The sequence below is a fragment of the Squalius cephalus genome, assembly GCF_949319135.1.
Source record: "Squalius cephalus genome assembly, chromosome: 2".
NCBI classification, from domain to species: Eukaryota; Metazoa; Chordata; class Actinopteri; order Cypriniformes; family Leuciscidae; genus Squalius; species Squalius cephalus.
In genome coordinates this window covers 7,045,316-7,059,664 of record NC_137123.1, presented here as the reverse complement: position 1 = coordinate 7,059,664, position 14,349 = coordinate 7,045,316, and the positions used below count along the sequence as shown (strand labels likewise).

Genomic DNA, 14,349 nt, shown 5'->3' with positions numbered 1-14,349 from the left:
ACTGAACTCAACTCACAATGAAGATCCTCCTCATCTTCTTCACTTTCTCCCTGATCTCAGGTCAGAGCTTTTCTCTTTCATCACTGCAGTAATGATGCTGTTTTCTGTTCATGAGGTTTCTGATCACAGTATCAATCTGATTGACAGGTGCAGTGAGACGTGTCAGTGTCACTGGATATTCTGGAGGAAGTCTTCTTGTTGATTCTGGGATTCCTTGGCACAAAGATAACCCAACATACATGAGAAAGCAACAGAGTACAACAATAATAAATTATAGAAACCATGATCTATGGATTAATGACGGAAGATTTACTTTATTTTGCAATAATTATGGAAACCTCATGATCTACATTAGAGATCTGATCACACAAGATGCTGGAACTTACCGGATTGGTGTTCATGGCAAATGGTTTATCGATATGACTTTGACTGTGAAAGAAGGTCAGTCATTTAAGATCAAAGTTTGCGTAGAAAAAGTAATGATAATTTCAAAGCCTAATATATACATATACTGTACATAGATACGTGTGTGTGTGTGTTTGTGTGTAGAATATTTTTTTATGTGAATTACAGATTCATGTTGTAATGTGTCAAAGAAATTGATGTTGAAAAGTGGAGAAACTGCAACCTTCAGCTGTGAATATTCACAGAATCATATTAATGATCCCAAGATCATATTCAAAGAAGGAAAAGACTCTATTAAAACGATTTACAGCACCTCGAAGAAGACCGAAAGATTCAGTGTTTCTGATGACAGACATAAAAACCTCTTCAGTGTGAGAATTTCTGATGTGACTCCAGATGATGGAGGAGTTTATTTATGTGGAGTTTGGATCAAGAGGCACTCGTACAGTTACTTCATTATTAATACTGTTCATTTACACATTATGGGTGAGTAGAGCAAACTAGTCAGATACATTTTTCAATGTTTTTTCTTCGTCATATTTGTATGTAGTTTTCCTAGTTCACAAACAAAACCTTGAATGTTGACAGATTTGTGTTGTGGAGAGTCAAAGACGGAGATGGTAAAGACTGGGGAAACTACTGCTTTCATCTGTACATATTCATGGAATCAAAGGGATGCTAGAAAGATCTTATTCAAAACAGGAAATGGTATCATTGATGAGATGATCTTCACTACTGACACCTGGACTCAGAAAGAAAGATTCAGCATCTCTGATGACAGAAATAACATCTCACATAAACTCATGACTGTGAGAATTTCTACTGTGACTCCAGATGATGGAGGAGTTTATTTATGTGGAGTTTTGGACTACAGTCACCCGTACAGTTACTCCATTATTAATACTGTTCATCTACATATTATTGATAAGTATAAAGTGGGCGTGTCTAGATCGACTGGTCACTCAGGAGGTCGTATGATGATCAAGTGTGAACATCCTCAACACAAAACCAAGCCAAAATACATCTGTAAAGAATCAGATGGATGTTCAGAGAGGAAGAATCCAGGAGTTCAGGATGAATGGATGGAGAATGGAGATGTTTCTTTATATGACGACACCAGAGCAGGAGTCTTGATGGTGTTTTTTAGAGAGCTGAAAGCTGCAGATGCAGGAACATACAGATGTGGAGTGAATGTGTCTCACTATACTGAGAGCTTCACTGAACTTCAGCTGGACGTCAGAGACGGTGAGGAACTGGAAATACTTTATCTCATATCCAGTATTTGTTCTGATTTTTATATAATTGTATTATATATATATATATTTATAGATGGAAAATTTCCAAAGATGGAGTCTAAATCTGCTCATCTTGGTGAAGAAGTCAACATCACCTGTCAGATCCCAGAGGAACATGAAGTTCATTTCTGCAAAGAGAATGATGATCACATCTGTCAGAACATCAGCACATCTGCAGTGACAGAAATGAGTCCTTCATCTGAGAGAAATGAAGAGAGAGTTTTTACAGTGAGCATCAGTAATGTGAGCGTGAGAGATGCTGGAGTTTACTGGTGTGGAGCAGAAACCAGAGACACACATTTGACTTTCATCTCCCTGACCACCAAAATTCAGCTCGACCTCTTCAGTGAGTGAATTCAGATGATTTCATTGTAGTAAATACAGTATATTCAGAATCATGTGTGTTAAATGTCTGTGTTTGTTTGCAGTGGCTCCAGTAGTGAGACGTGAAGGAGAATCTGCTGAGATCTTCTGCCCTTATGATTCAATCTATAAATCAAAGTCAAAGTCTCTCTGTAAGGGGAAGTGCTCCACTAGAGATAGAAATACTCTCAATGAGACTGTGAGAGAAGAGAAAGAGACCAAGACTGACAGATTGACTCTGAATGATGACGTCACTGCAAGTGTCTTCACTGGGACCATCACTGGACTGACAGCAGAGGATGCTGGGAAATACTGGTGTGCAGTGACATTAGAGAGAGACGTGAATTATCTTTACACTCATCTGATCGTCATCATGAACGAGGGTGAGGAAGGTTTATACATCTGAATATGTGAAACTATGGCTGAGACACATGAAACTCAACAGAGGCATATAAAGTAGAATGTAGTTATGTGTAAGTATGCAGAGATTAACAAACTACTGTTTCGCTACTAGTAACACAGCAAAATCCCCAGAGTTAAAGGGGGGGTGAAATGCTCATTTTCACTCAATCTCCTGTTAATCTTGAGTACCTATAGAGTAATATTGCATCCTTCATATCTCCAAAAAGTCTTTTGTTTTATTATATTAATCAAAGAAAGATAGGGTGTACCGAGTCTTTCCGGAAAAAACCGAGCGGCTGGGGGCGGGCCATGTGGGCGAAGCTTAGCTGTGCTAACGCACCGAGCTAGTGACAACACACAGAGACATTATTTGTTCAACAGTTACTCACCGTCCGGTTCCAACGCACGACCGCGAACCTTTATCATTGTGACTGCTCGATCCTTAAGCATTAGACGATCTGGGCTTTGTTTATAAAACAATCATCGTCGAAATGCAGGGAACAAACAGCTACACAACTCCGTTTATGCTCAGGAAAACAAACTCCATCCACGGGTTCCTTAACGCTGGGTTCTTTGGGAATCTGTGCAGGGTTGTCTTGTCCTGGCAACCAAAAACACACTTCTTTGGTGACATTGACTTCCCAAAAGCCGGGCAGGGCGCTTTGATGGCGAACTGCTTTCACTCTCTTGCTCTGGTCTACGAGTGCGCGCGCGGCCGCGATCTTACCGGAGAAGTGCCCTTAGGACCCATATAAGGAAATTCCGCCCTATCTTACGTAAGACAGAGCCATACTCGAAAAAAACTTTCCGAAACTTGTGACAAACCGGAAGGAGTATTTTTGGAACAAAAATACTCCTTCAAACGTACAACTTAGTTTTTGAAACTTTGTCCATGTTTAGCATGGGAATCCAACTCTTTACCAGTGTAAAAAACTCAGTATGCATGAAATAGCATTTCACCCCCCCTTTAAATCAACACTGCTCAGAGCACATATGGTCCCACTCTACAGAGTGTTAAAGTAAGAATCAGTGTTAAAGTTAATGAGATAATTAAGTGATTAATTAAGTGATGATTGAGCATTAGTGATGAACACCTGCTGTTAACAAGAATCACTGAAGGAAAGAGAAACACAAGAACTACAACTGACTTCAGACACAGTCTTAGATTAAATCAACTGAAGAGAAAAGAAGACATTAAATCTGTGAAGATCTCAGCAGAGGAGGATTAACAACTCCACAAACAGCATTACCAGCTTCACTTATTACTAACCAGATTGAGTTCTGTCAGACGTCTACAAAAGTTCTTATGGAGAATTAACAGAGCTTTAGATGATGATGGTTTGCTGAAAATGTTTGGTCACCATTATGTTGATCAGTGTTTCCATTATTTGGGCATCTTGACTTTTTATGTGAGTTTGTGGTCTTTGTAACAGTGTTTACAAAAACAGGACAAGTGGCTGAGTGTGTGGGGTGTTTAGGGAAGCGTAGCGTTGAAACCTTGTTGTAATTGTTAGGATTTTCACAAATCAGCTTTCTGTTCTAAAAGTGATTGGGCAGAACAAACGTAAGTCATAGAGGGATGCTAGTACACACCCAGTCTACAATGTCTCAGAGACTCACCCCAAATACGGTAGCATTACAGTGACCAAAAGTACAAAATTGCTCATAACTCCTAAACCGTTAGTCGCAGACTCAAGTCTCTAATATCACTGGAATCATAGTAACCCAATAGCTCTATGGCGATCAAATGTACCATATATCAGATTTGATTTGTACATGACGGGATGCCAAAACATTCAAAGTGGGCATGGACACTTTTATTAAAAAAGGCTTTAACTGTTGCACAGAATGAGATAATTTAACCAAATTCAGTACACCCAAATATGGGCTCAGTTTGTGGTCATTTGAAAAAGGATGCAGCGACTGGACACTTGGTGGCATCATAAAATGATCTGAAACCCCCCCCAGAAAATGGCAATATCTATGCAACCATCAGTCTGATTGACTTGTCCAAGTGCTGTGATTGTGAATGAGGATATTTGCGTATCTCTGAAAATGCGTCCGTTGTCAGCCAATGAGGTTTGGGCAGCTATCAGACAAGGTTATAGGAAGCTGATTGGAACGAAAAAATGAAAATGAAAATAAAAAATGGAAATCATTACATTTATTTTCTACACAAATGGATCAGTGAGTAGATCGCGCGAGCGTGGCAGACAAGTGTTTTGTGAGTGTATTGCCCTCCTTCCCTGTTAATTAGTTTGGTCTACTCCGTATCTCCGTATCGCATATCTTGCAACACGCCCCCAACACACCAAGCCGAGGCCGATGAACTAGCGCTGCTGATGAAAGCCGACTGTGTTGTCGCGGGGAAAAATGCTGCACTTGAACACAACGAGAGAACTACAACCGACTGTCAGCTAGAATGCGCGTTCTGCGCCTGCGTGCGAATGAGACAACTGTCTATTTCTGCAGATATATTCATCAATCAAAAAGGGAAACTGACGCTGCAGGCTGCGGATACAAAAACCGTAAACAAAGCAGTGCGTGCTTACCGTTTTGAATATCAATCCTGCTAAACACTTTCTTTATTCCACTCCACTCATGTTAATGTCACCGGTGCAGGCCGGGGCGGACTCGGATGACCAGCCGCCCCTGACTCCAGACACCACCGTGAGGAGCCGACACCACAGGCACGCAACAGATGGACAAAGGAAGAGGCAAGTAATTGAGTTCAAAAGTAACAATCTTTATTGGATAACAATCAACTTGAGGAAAGAATAAGCAACTCTTTTCTTCTAGGGCTATTTGACCGGAGTAGCCGCTGGATCGATTCTTCACTGTCTTCGGGACACAATGGTGTGATAGTGGCTGGGAAGGCTTACTCCACAGCGTTGCTGCACATCTGCAGGATTCAGATGGTAAGTAACAGGTGATGTATTCTCTCCGTATCAGATACGTCGTCGGGCACAATGGTGGAACAGTGACTCTAAATGCTTACTCCACAGCGTTGCTGCACATTTCACAGCGTTGCTGCACATCTGCAGGACTCAGACGGTAAGTAACAGGTAATGTTCCTTCTCTCCACAGCAGATTCTCTTATCAGGACATGAAAGGGAAATTGTGACTTTAAAACTCACTTCACAGCGTTGCTGCACATCTGCAGGACTCAGACGGTAAGTAACAGGTAATGTTTCTTCGCCCAACAGCAGATTCTCTTATCAGGACATAAAAGGGAAATTGTGACTTTAAAACTTACTTCACAGCGTTGCTGCACATCTGCAGGACTCAGACGGTAAGTAACAGGGTATGTTTCTTCTCTCAACAGCAGATTCTTTCACAGCATTGCTGCACATCTGCAGGACTCAGACGGTAAGTAACAGGGTATGTTTCTTCTCTCAACAGCAGATTCTTTCACAGCATTGCTGCACATCTGCAGGACTCAGACGGTAAGTAACAGGTAATGTTTCTTCTCTCAGCATCAAACACTTTCCTCAGACATTCACGAGAGACTCAATAGGCAGCTTTACCAGCGATGTTGTACCTCTTCAGAGCTCAGTCAGTAAGTATAATGGTTCGAACTTTTCCACCGTCATACGGTTCTTCACGAGACTTGTAATTTCAGAGAGAGAGAGAGAGAGAGAGAGAGAGAGAGAGAGAGAGTCAACAGGAGCCTTCAATGAGGAATTACTTCACGAAAATACTCAGTGGAAGAGAGGATAATACAAAGCATTACTTCACCAGTTCAGTTGTATCGTTCTGGAATTTAGATGGAGACAAGTAGATCATTTCACAAAAATGAAAGCAGGCGTTGGGAGACTTTTCTCAGCATAGCACACAGCACTCGTGTTCACCACAAATCCACAGCATTAATTCGGCGTGCATCAGGTAAGGCAAACAACTGCAAATCACTCACACAGTAGGGCTGATCAGAAGCCTCGCTTCATCCATGCATTTCAATAGGAATATTCAACTCTCAGTTCTTCTCCAGTATATCTGAAACATATGTCCTCCTCAATAGTAAATTTCACATTCACAATCTTTTCTTCAAGCTTTACATTGGATTCAATGATGTAATTAATTCACTTATCTTTCTCTCTTCCTCTTCCAGCACAGATCCAAGCAGCAGTTCAATCCAGTAGTGTTCCACAAACAGCTCCAAACAACAGACTCCAATGGCAGTTCTTCACTTACACGAATTTCCAGGATTACAGCGTCCAATGTAAGCGCCCTAACAGGAGATCTTCTACCCCAAGACACGACGACAGAGACCCAGCCGAACGACTGATCAATTGAACATCGACCAGCAACTGCACCACCAGCCACTGTCTCGACCGACTCCCTTCTTCTCCCCTGAACGGCTCTTTTATCCTGCTCTTGTGAAATGAAAAGCCTGTGCAAACGCCGCTCCTCTCTCTCTCACACCTGCCGTGCATCAGCGGTAATTAGGTTAGACAATGCCTCCGCTACACCCGGAACCGGAGTGAGGCGCTACACCAAAATAATCCCCTCGGGGAACATGAAAAAAAAGGTTCCGCTTTTCCAAGCATTCTGTCACCCGTGACATTAATATTGAAATATTCGCCAAGGAACACTCAGGTAAGATGACGTGACATTATAACAGCCTTCTATCTGTACCGTTTTGACTTCTTTGCTCGCTGTTTTGCTATTATTATCGTGCACTGACTCGTTCACTAAGCTGAGCAGCCAATCAGAGTTCCCTCTTTCACCGAAGGTGCGACGCCGATTCAACATGTTGAATCGGCTGAAAAAAAGCCGACGAGGACCAATTTCAGACAACGGTGCAGAACACACTGAGGAAACTTAGTCGGCCGACGCACAAAAACTGCCGGACAGCCGACCGTCGGCTTGGTGTGTTCCAGGCTTAAACTGAGAGAGAGAGATTGATCCGTTACATCAAATTTCTCTAAGCAGATAATTATTTTATAATAATTTATATAATTATTATAATTGTCCATGGATGAAAAGGAGAAGAAAAGAAAAGGTGGAGCTGAAAAGTTACGCGTTAAAAAAAGCATTAGAGGTAGCTGCTGTGAAATGCTTCAAATTAACATATTATACATTTGGTGCGAAGAGACGGCTCTAGTTCCCCCTGACTAGCTGATATTCTGTCTTGATAGTTTTATATTAATAATGTTGTGTGTCTTAATGTTCTTCTGTTTGTTTCCCTTTGTTTTAGAAATATGACCTAATATATGTTGTTACTTACAATAAATGTTTAAATAGCATTTATTTTTGTATTGTGTTATATTTTTATGCTATAAGTGGTGTTAAAAATTATTCTGCACATTAATGTGTTAATGTGATATGATGTGGGATGTGGTGGGCTGCTGTGGGCCAGAAAGTCCAGGGCCACTTTTTGGTCCCAGTCCGCCCCTGGCCACTATCAATCGAATTGTTCGTTAAATATTGGAGATTATTTCAGAAATCTACTTTTGTGAACTTGTCCTAAGTTTTTTCCACTCAACCATAGCAGGTTCATGCAGATAATGGGCATGGCCAAGTCTACCAAAATGTCTATACTTCCTAAATGAAAGCTCAGAACTTTGTGTCATTAGGTGAGCACATGATGCGACTTAAGAGATAAAGAAGCATGCACACTTTTACATTTATGCAAACTTATACCACTCTTAGGTGGCGGTATACCTGTTCAAACCCTTTAAAAATGACGTATTTCTTCAGTAAATTGCCTATATTGGCTGTAAATGCTTTCCATGATAGGTGGTTACAGGATTGCTAAAGAAAACAAAATACCTTTTTATGCATGTGCTTAAAGGCCTTAAAGTGCTTGAATCCTGGTAATTGCTGCTATATTTTATAATGTTTTTACTCACACTTGTTTAAAATGTATTTACAACCCATAAATGTTAAAACAGACATTTACGTTACATAGAAAAGTGCTGAAAGATATTTTAATAAATTTGAATATTTGTGTAGATATTCAGTTATTTGTGTTTCTCTTGATTTCTCTTTAGTGCCTTTGTGTTTTATTTTCAGGTTTCTCCATGATCATCATTATTTGTGTGTGTGTGATTCTGCTGCTGATTGGTGGATTCACTCTGACTGTGTGCAAATTAAGACACTAGAGACGAGGTTTGATCATTTATTCTGTTCATTTATTTTATTCTGTTGATACAAATGAATAATTAGTTATTTGAGTTTCTCTGAGCTGCTTCAATCTGCAACAGTAAAATCTCAATGAGTTTCTGTCTCAGATGCTGCTGTTCATCTCCAGTTTAACACTTGATGTTGATCTGATTCATGTGATTCTCTCACAGATCCTGGATCAGCTCAGATTAAGAGTCATGATGAACTACCCACAATCCCCTCTGATGAGCTCCTGTACACATCTGTCAGTTTCCAGAAGCATGAAGAGTCTCTCAGTGAAGCTTCAGTCACTGTCAGTAAGAACGAGCTTTACTCTGATTACGCCACGGTCAATCACCGCATGAGACTCAACTAACTCACTTATAACAGATCACAGATCAGCACACATTACACCAGACCAGTATTTGCTTATGTTTACAGTTAGTTGATAAAATTCTCCTTATAATCCATAGTTTAGCATAATGTCTTATTGACCAGGGTCATTCAGTCTGTTAAATCATGAGACACTTTAAAGTTTCCACTGCCGAACATGTTGCTTCTTTCACACATTCAAAATGTGTCAGATGTTGATTGATGTGCATAAAGAGTTTGTCTCAGTTCATCTCAGTTTATGTGTGATAAAAACAGGAAATACAAACCTGAAGTGACACAAAACGAAATGTAAAGTTTCCACTCCAGATGCAAAGATGTGTATTTTAAATGCAGCTCTTGGTGCCTCTTTAACCCTCTGGGGACCAAGGTGTTTTTGGGGCCCTTGAGATGTTCTGACATGCCTTGACATTTGTGGTTTTTTCAGTTATTTATAAACATGTTAATGGCTAAGGTGTAAATTCACTCTATATAGCACAAACAGGGCTACCATAATATGCGAGCAACTTGTATGTAGATGTTTGTATTTTTAAGAGAATAATGTTTATGCGTGGTTATTGGAAAAAATAAAAATGAAAGTTGCTGAATTAAGACCACAAAACACATATTAAATATGTGTCCACAAGACTTTTGACTAATGGATGTTGTCCCTTTGAGTTCTAGCTTCAAAATTATGTGAAAATAGTCTTGCTTTATCGTTCACAAAAAAAAATACATTGATTTAAATGGTGTAAAACAGGTTTTGCTTGGAAAGCCATTATGCGAGGGGGGCGTGGAGGAGGAGTAGTTTGTCCCACCCACTCTGCATAATGACTCTGCCTAATGCCCATTCATTCAGGTGTGACACTGACTGAGCCACAATGCAAGGACAAAATATGTATTTAGAAGAAGACTTATATTGACCATTTAAGATTTCGCTTACATCTCTCTTGTAAATATGTTGTGCTACTTTATTAAAAATGTTACAATTACAACAATAATTACAATTTCAACAATATTTCAAGTGTACTCTTTCTTTGTAAAAAAAAAAAAAAAAAAAGATTATAGGCCTACATTTTATCATATGTATTCATTAGTTTGAATATAGCCAACATTGGAACATCTAACATCTTAGTCTATGACTTTATTTTTGACAAAAATAGTATATATACTATTTTTTATATTATATATATATAACGTTAGATATGAGCAGAAATTGCTAAACAAAAGCTTTTTTGATGTGGCGGTATATTCTACAGTAGCCTAAAAACTGTACCCTAGTCTAGTCAACAAAATGTTGTCTTTCATACTTCGCCTGACTGTAATGTTGTTTTTATGAAATATTAGGGCATATAAATGCTAATTTGCAGTTTAATACGTTGCTTATACAAATACATTTTATTTCAACATATTCCAGTCGATTTTTACTCATCTCAGTAGGCTATAGCAAAGCAGTTTATTATTTTACACACAGACGCGCGATTCATATTTAGGCTAAACAGTCTTTACAAATATTCATCTCACAGAAAGGCGAGTCATATTATAGAAATGGGATTCATCTTTTTGCGGTTTACATAGGCCTACACTAACGTTATTCCATAACGTTATTCCACACGTGAGAAAAGAAAACAGCCTACCTCACTCCTCAGCGGGATCTGCTCCTCATATCAGGAGATATTGCTCCTCATCAGCACTGTTCTGAAGAATCTTTTCTCCATAAGGTAGGCTATAATGTCTCACTCGCGAGGAGTCGCGACGCGCTTTGTTTACAGCTGATGTGGACGTTTCACAGCTCTGAAATAGTTCTCAGAATTTGCGTTTGAATAGCACGCGCTCTCCGGGGAGTGGTCACATTACTTTGAATCATCTCGTAATGAGGTCGACTGGAGTAGCTCTCTTTTTATACAGATTACAGAAGCTGAGAATATTTGTTTTTTATATAAATTACTTCATTTAAAAGATGCGATCTCAAGCTTTATGCCCGTGGGTCTGTTTGCCTGTTTGACTGAATTTTCGCGGAGTTATAGATCATTTTCGAACGCGTTTCAAATGGGAGTTTACTGACAGAGAGAAGGCAGAAATCGCATCATGTTAATTTTTCTTTATTTGTCAAAAAGCAAAACACTTTATTTTTATTGTGAGTATACAGAAAAAAAATAGACACTGAACAGGATCGATTGATGTATTACACGAAAATGAAAGATCAAAATTAACAGAGCATTTAGTGTTTATTTTCATTGCTAAAAAAAAAAAACGAGCAAAACGCGCGGGCGCGTTTGTGGTCCCCAGAGGGTTAACAACAATAGACACAGACTTCCCACTCCATAAAACATATAAATGAAATACACTGATATATGAAAAATGTTTAATCTATGAACAATTAAAATATGTTTATAACATATCCCAGCTCTTCCTCCAAAAGGGTTTAGTCCGGTCATCTGAAACATTTGTTGAGGGAAGTGAAACTGCAGTCATAAATAAGTGTGCATTGTAAAATATCTACTTGCTTTTTATTTATTTTTCTGTAGCACTAATACATTTACAGTAGGCATACACATTTATTCTGTTATGAAAACATGTAAATCTCCTCAGTAAAGAAAGAGTTAATAATGAGCCGTATTTGCATCTGTGTCTGACTCTGTCTCATAGACATCTGGGTGTTTGGAAACAACGGTGACGTGTTTTGTGGGCGGATCTTTCCTTGTGGCAGAAAAAAAAACAGTTCTGCAGTAGCACTCTAAGGAAGCCACGTAATAAAAGATTAAAAACATTATTTTCGAGTTTATATCTCAAAATTCAGAGAAGGAATTGACAGATATAAACTCTCAATTGCAAAATATAAAGTCAGAATTGGGAGAAAAAAATTATACAGACCTTGTGACCAGAGAAACAAGCGAGCAGACATCTTTATAATTTAGTCTTTGAACTTCCGTTTTTGCGATATCTCTGTATATTTCTATGGCATCGCTGTCGAAGAGTAATTATCTGCTGAAGTGGATTTACTTATTGTAGAGTTAACTAAAGTTTATCATGAGCATTGTTAAGTTTGAAGCGGATGTCTTAACAAATATCAGTAGACCGGGAAGATTTTAAAACGAGCGGTTCATTAATAAATCTGTAAGATCTTACCTTCATGCTGTGGAAATACAAAACGGAAGACAGAAAACAACAAATATTATAAGATGTATAGATTTAAAAATGATGTCATGCTGTAACTGTAGGGCTAATACATTAAGTCCCCTATGAACTGCATATGTGAATATATTGTAGACCTATGGTGTACATCAAATTCATGCTTTAATAGTAGACTAATCATCGCCGGTTTCATCAGTCTGTCCGTTTAATGGCTTTCAACCGTAAACGCCATTAAATATTCCATAAAATAATTTTTATTTTTTATTTTTTTTGCATTCTGATTCTGATATCCAAAGGCACAAGACATTTTCCTCTTATTCCATGTATTTTCCCCGTTTTTCTTCACTTCTTACACTATTTTTTTCTACCACCACAATGCGTGCGCAACTGCACGTGACGTAACTGTGACGTCTGAAAATTATGAATATTCAAATATGACACGTCAACGTACACACGAGAGCACAGGGCTTAAACTGGGCAGCAGCATGTGTCCAAATTTCAATCTTAACCATTCTATTTCATCAGAAACAATCTGAAAACAGGGCTTTAAGTGTAAAATACCGAACTTGTCCTTTAATTTAGCTTAAAAACTTTTACATAGGAGTCTTAGCTTAAGAGCGATTTGGGGCCAATCTGAGAGCAACTCTGAGCAAGGAAAAGACAAAAACTTTCATCTTAGTGAGGAGGCGGGGCTGACCCCGTTGCTATGTATGACACAATCTTTTGAAGACTGTGATTGGCTGGTTGTCCAAAAAGGAAAAAAAGAGTGATTTTAAGTATAGGGTCTATTCTAAGCCTTCACTTTGAAATTACAAATCTCCTCTGCTAAAGAAACTCTTCAGCCTCTGAAAAGTCCTCGTCCGTACTCCTTACAATTTTGACCTTAAGACCTCTTTTAAGGGTTAAGATGCTTTCTGAATTATTTTTTTCTTTACTGGGATTTTTTCTTTAATTTTAAGAGTAAACGCCCACATTTCTAAGAATTTTCTTAGAATTTTGTCACTAGGAGCTACTCATTGCATTAAGATTCTTTATGAATACGGGCCCAGGTATATTTGGCCTGTACTTGAACTCAATCTTTTGATCCAGATATACTTAAAAGAATAATTAAGAATTCAAAGTATACTTGTCTTGTAGTTGTGTTAACTCTTTTGATTTAGTCAATTAAATATACTTTTTTTTTTACATAGTTTTTCATATACAGTCTTATGAAACTTACATTGTTTGAAAATATTGATTAGAATATTGATATAAAACAGATATGTTTCTAATTCTGCATATCTGAATTTTTGTGTAGGCTAGTCCACTGGTAGTGTATAGCAATTTACTCTAATTCTACTTTTTTGTTTAAAATGTTGCCTTTCTTTATGAAACTTACTGTCATTCAAGTGTTGATTAAAAAAGGATGCATGAAGCTAATAAAATGTTTTTAAAATTAAAGTACAGTTAAAGGTATATTTTTAAGTGCAAAAATAATATATAAATAGTAAACTATAAGTATAATGTTATGTTCACTTAAAGAAAACTTACAAGTATACTTGCAGTATAAACTACGAAACTAGTAGTTTACTGAGAGTACACATCAGTTTGTACTTTCATAAACTAAAAAATGTACTACTTGTATTAAAATAGTAAACTACTAGTATACTTATAAGTTCACTTGTAGGACAGATGCATTACAAATGAGAAACCTAGTTGTGTACTTAGTTTACTACTCTTACAAATACTAAAAATACTAAAAGTGGGCCAATTTAGTCCCAAGCAGCATTGAAATAGTACACAAGTTTACTACAAGTACACATTGATATTAGTATACTTACTACATAAAGTATACTTAAAAAATATACTTGAAAATTACTTAAGTATACTTCATAAAATGAACATGAAGACATGCACTTTTATGATAAAGAGATGCACTTTTATAATGAAGAGATGCACTTTTATAATGGATAGATGCACTTTTATGATGGACAGATGCTCTTTTATGATGGAGAGATGCACTTTTATGATGAAGAGATGCACTTTTATAATGGATAGATGCACTTTTATGATGGATAGATGCACTTTTATGATGGATAGATGCACTTTTATGATGAAGAGATGCACTTTTATGATGGACATATGCTCTTTTATGATGGATATATGCACTTTTATGATGGACAGATGCTCTTTTATAATGGATAGATGCACTTTTATGATGGAGAGATGCACTTTTATGATGAAGAGATGCACTTTTATAATGGACAGATGCACTTTTATAATGGATAGATGTACT

The 14,349-nt window shown here is 37.9% G+C and overlaps 1 protein-coding gene across 1 annotated transcript; it reads left to right on the top strand.

Moving 5' to 3' along the window:
- Positions 1 to 419: 419 nt before the first annotated feature.
- On the top strand, positions 420 to 8,946 carry LOC307148852 (uncharacterized protein; the record flags this gene model as incomplete). The annotated part of the gene is made up of 9 exons (XM_079854746.1): positions 420 to 441; positions 1,240 to 1,650; positions 1,735 to 2,046; positions 2,129 to 2,446; positions 4,938 to 4,993; positions 5,088 to 5,186; positions 5,284 to 5,383; positions 6,574 to 6,684; positions 8,762 to 8,946. The coding sequence occupies 9 exons, from the start codon at positions 420 to 422 to the stop codon at positions 8,944 to 8,946; spliced, it is 1,614 nt and encodes a 537-aa protein (XP_079710872.1).
- Positions 8,947 to 14,349: the final 5,403 nt, after the last annotated feature.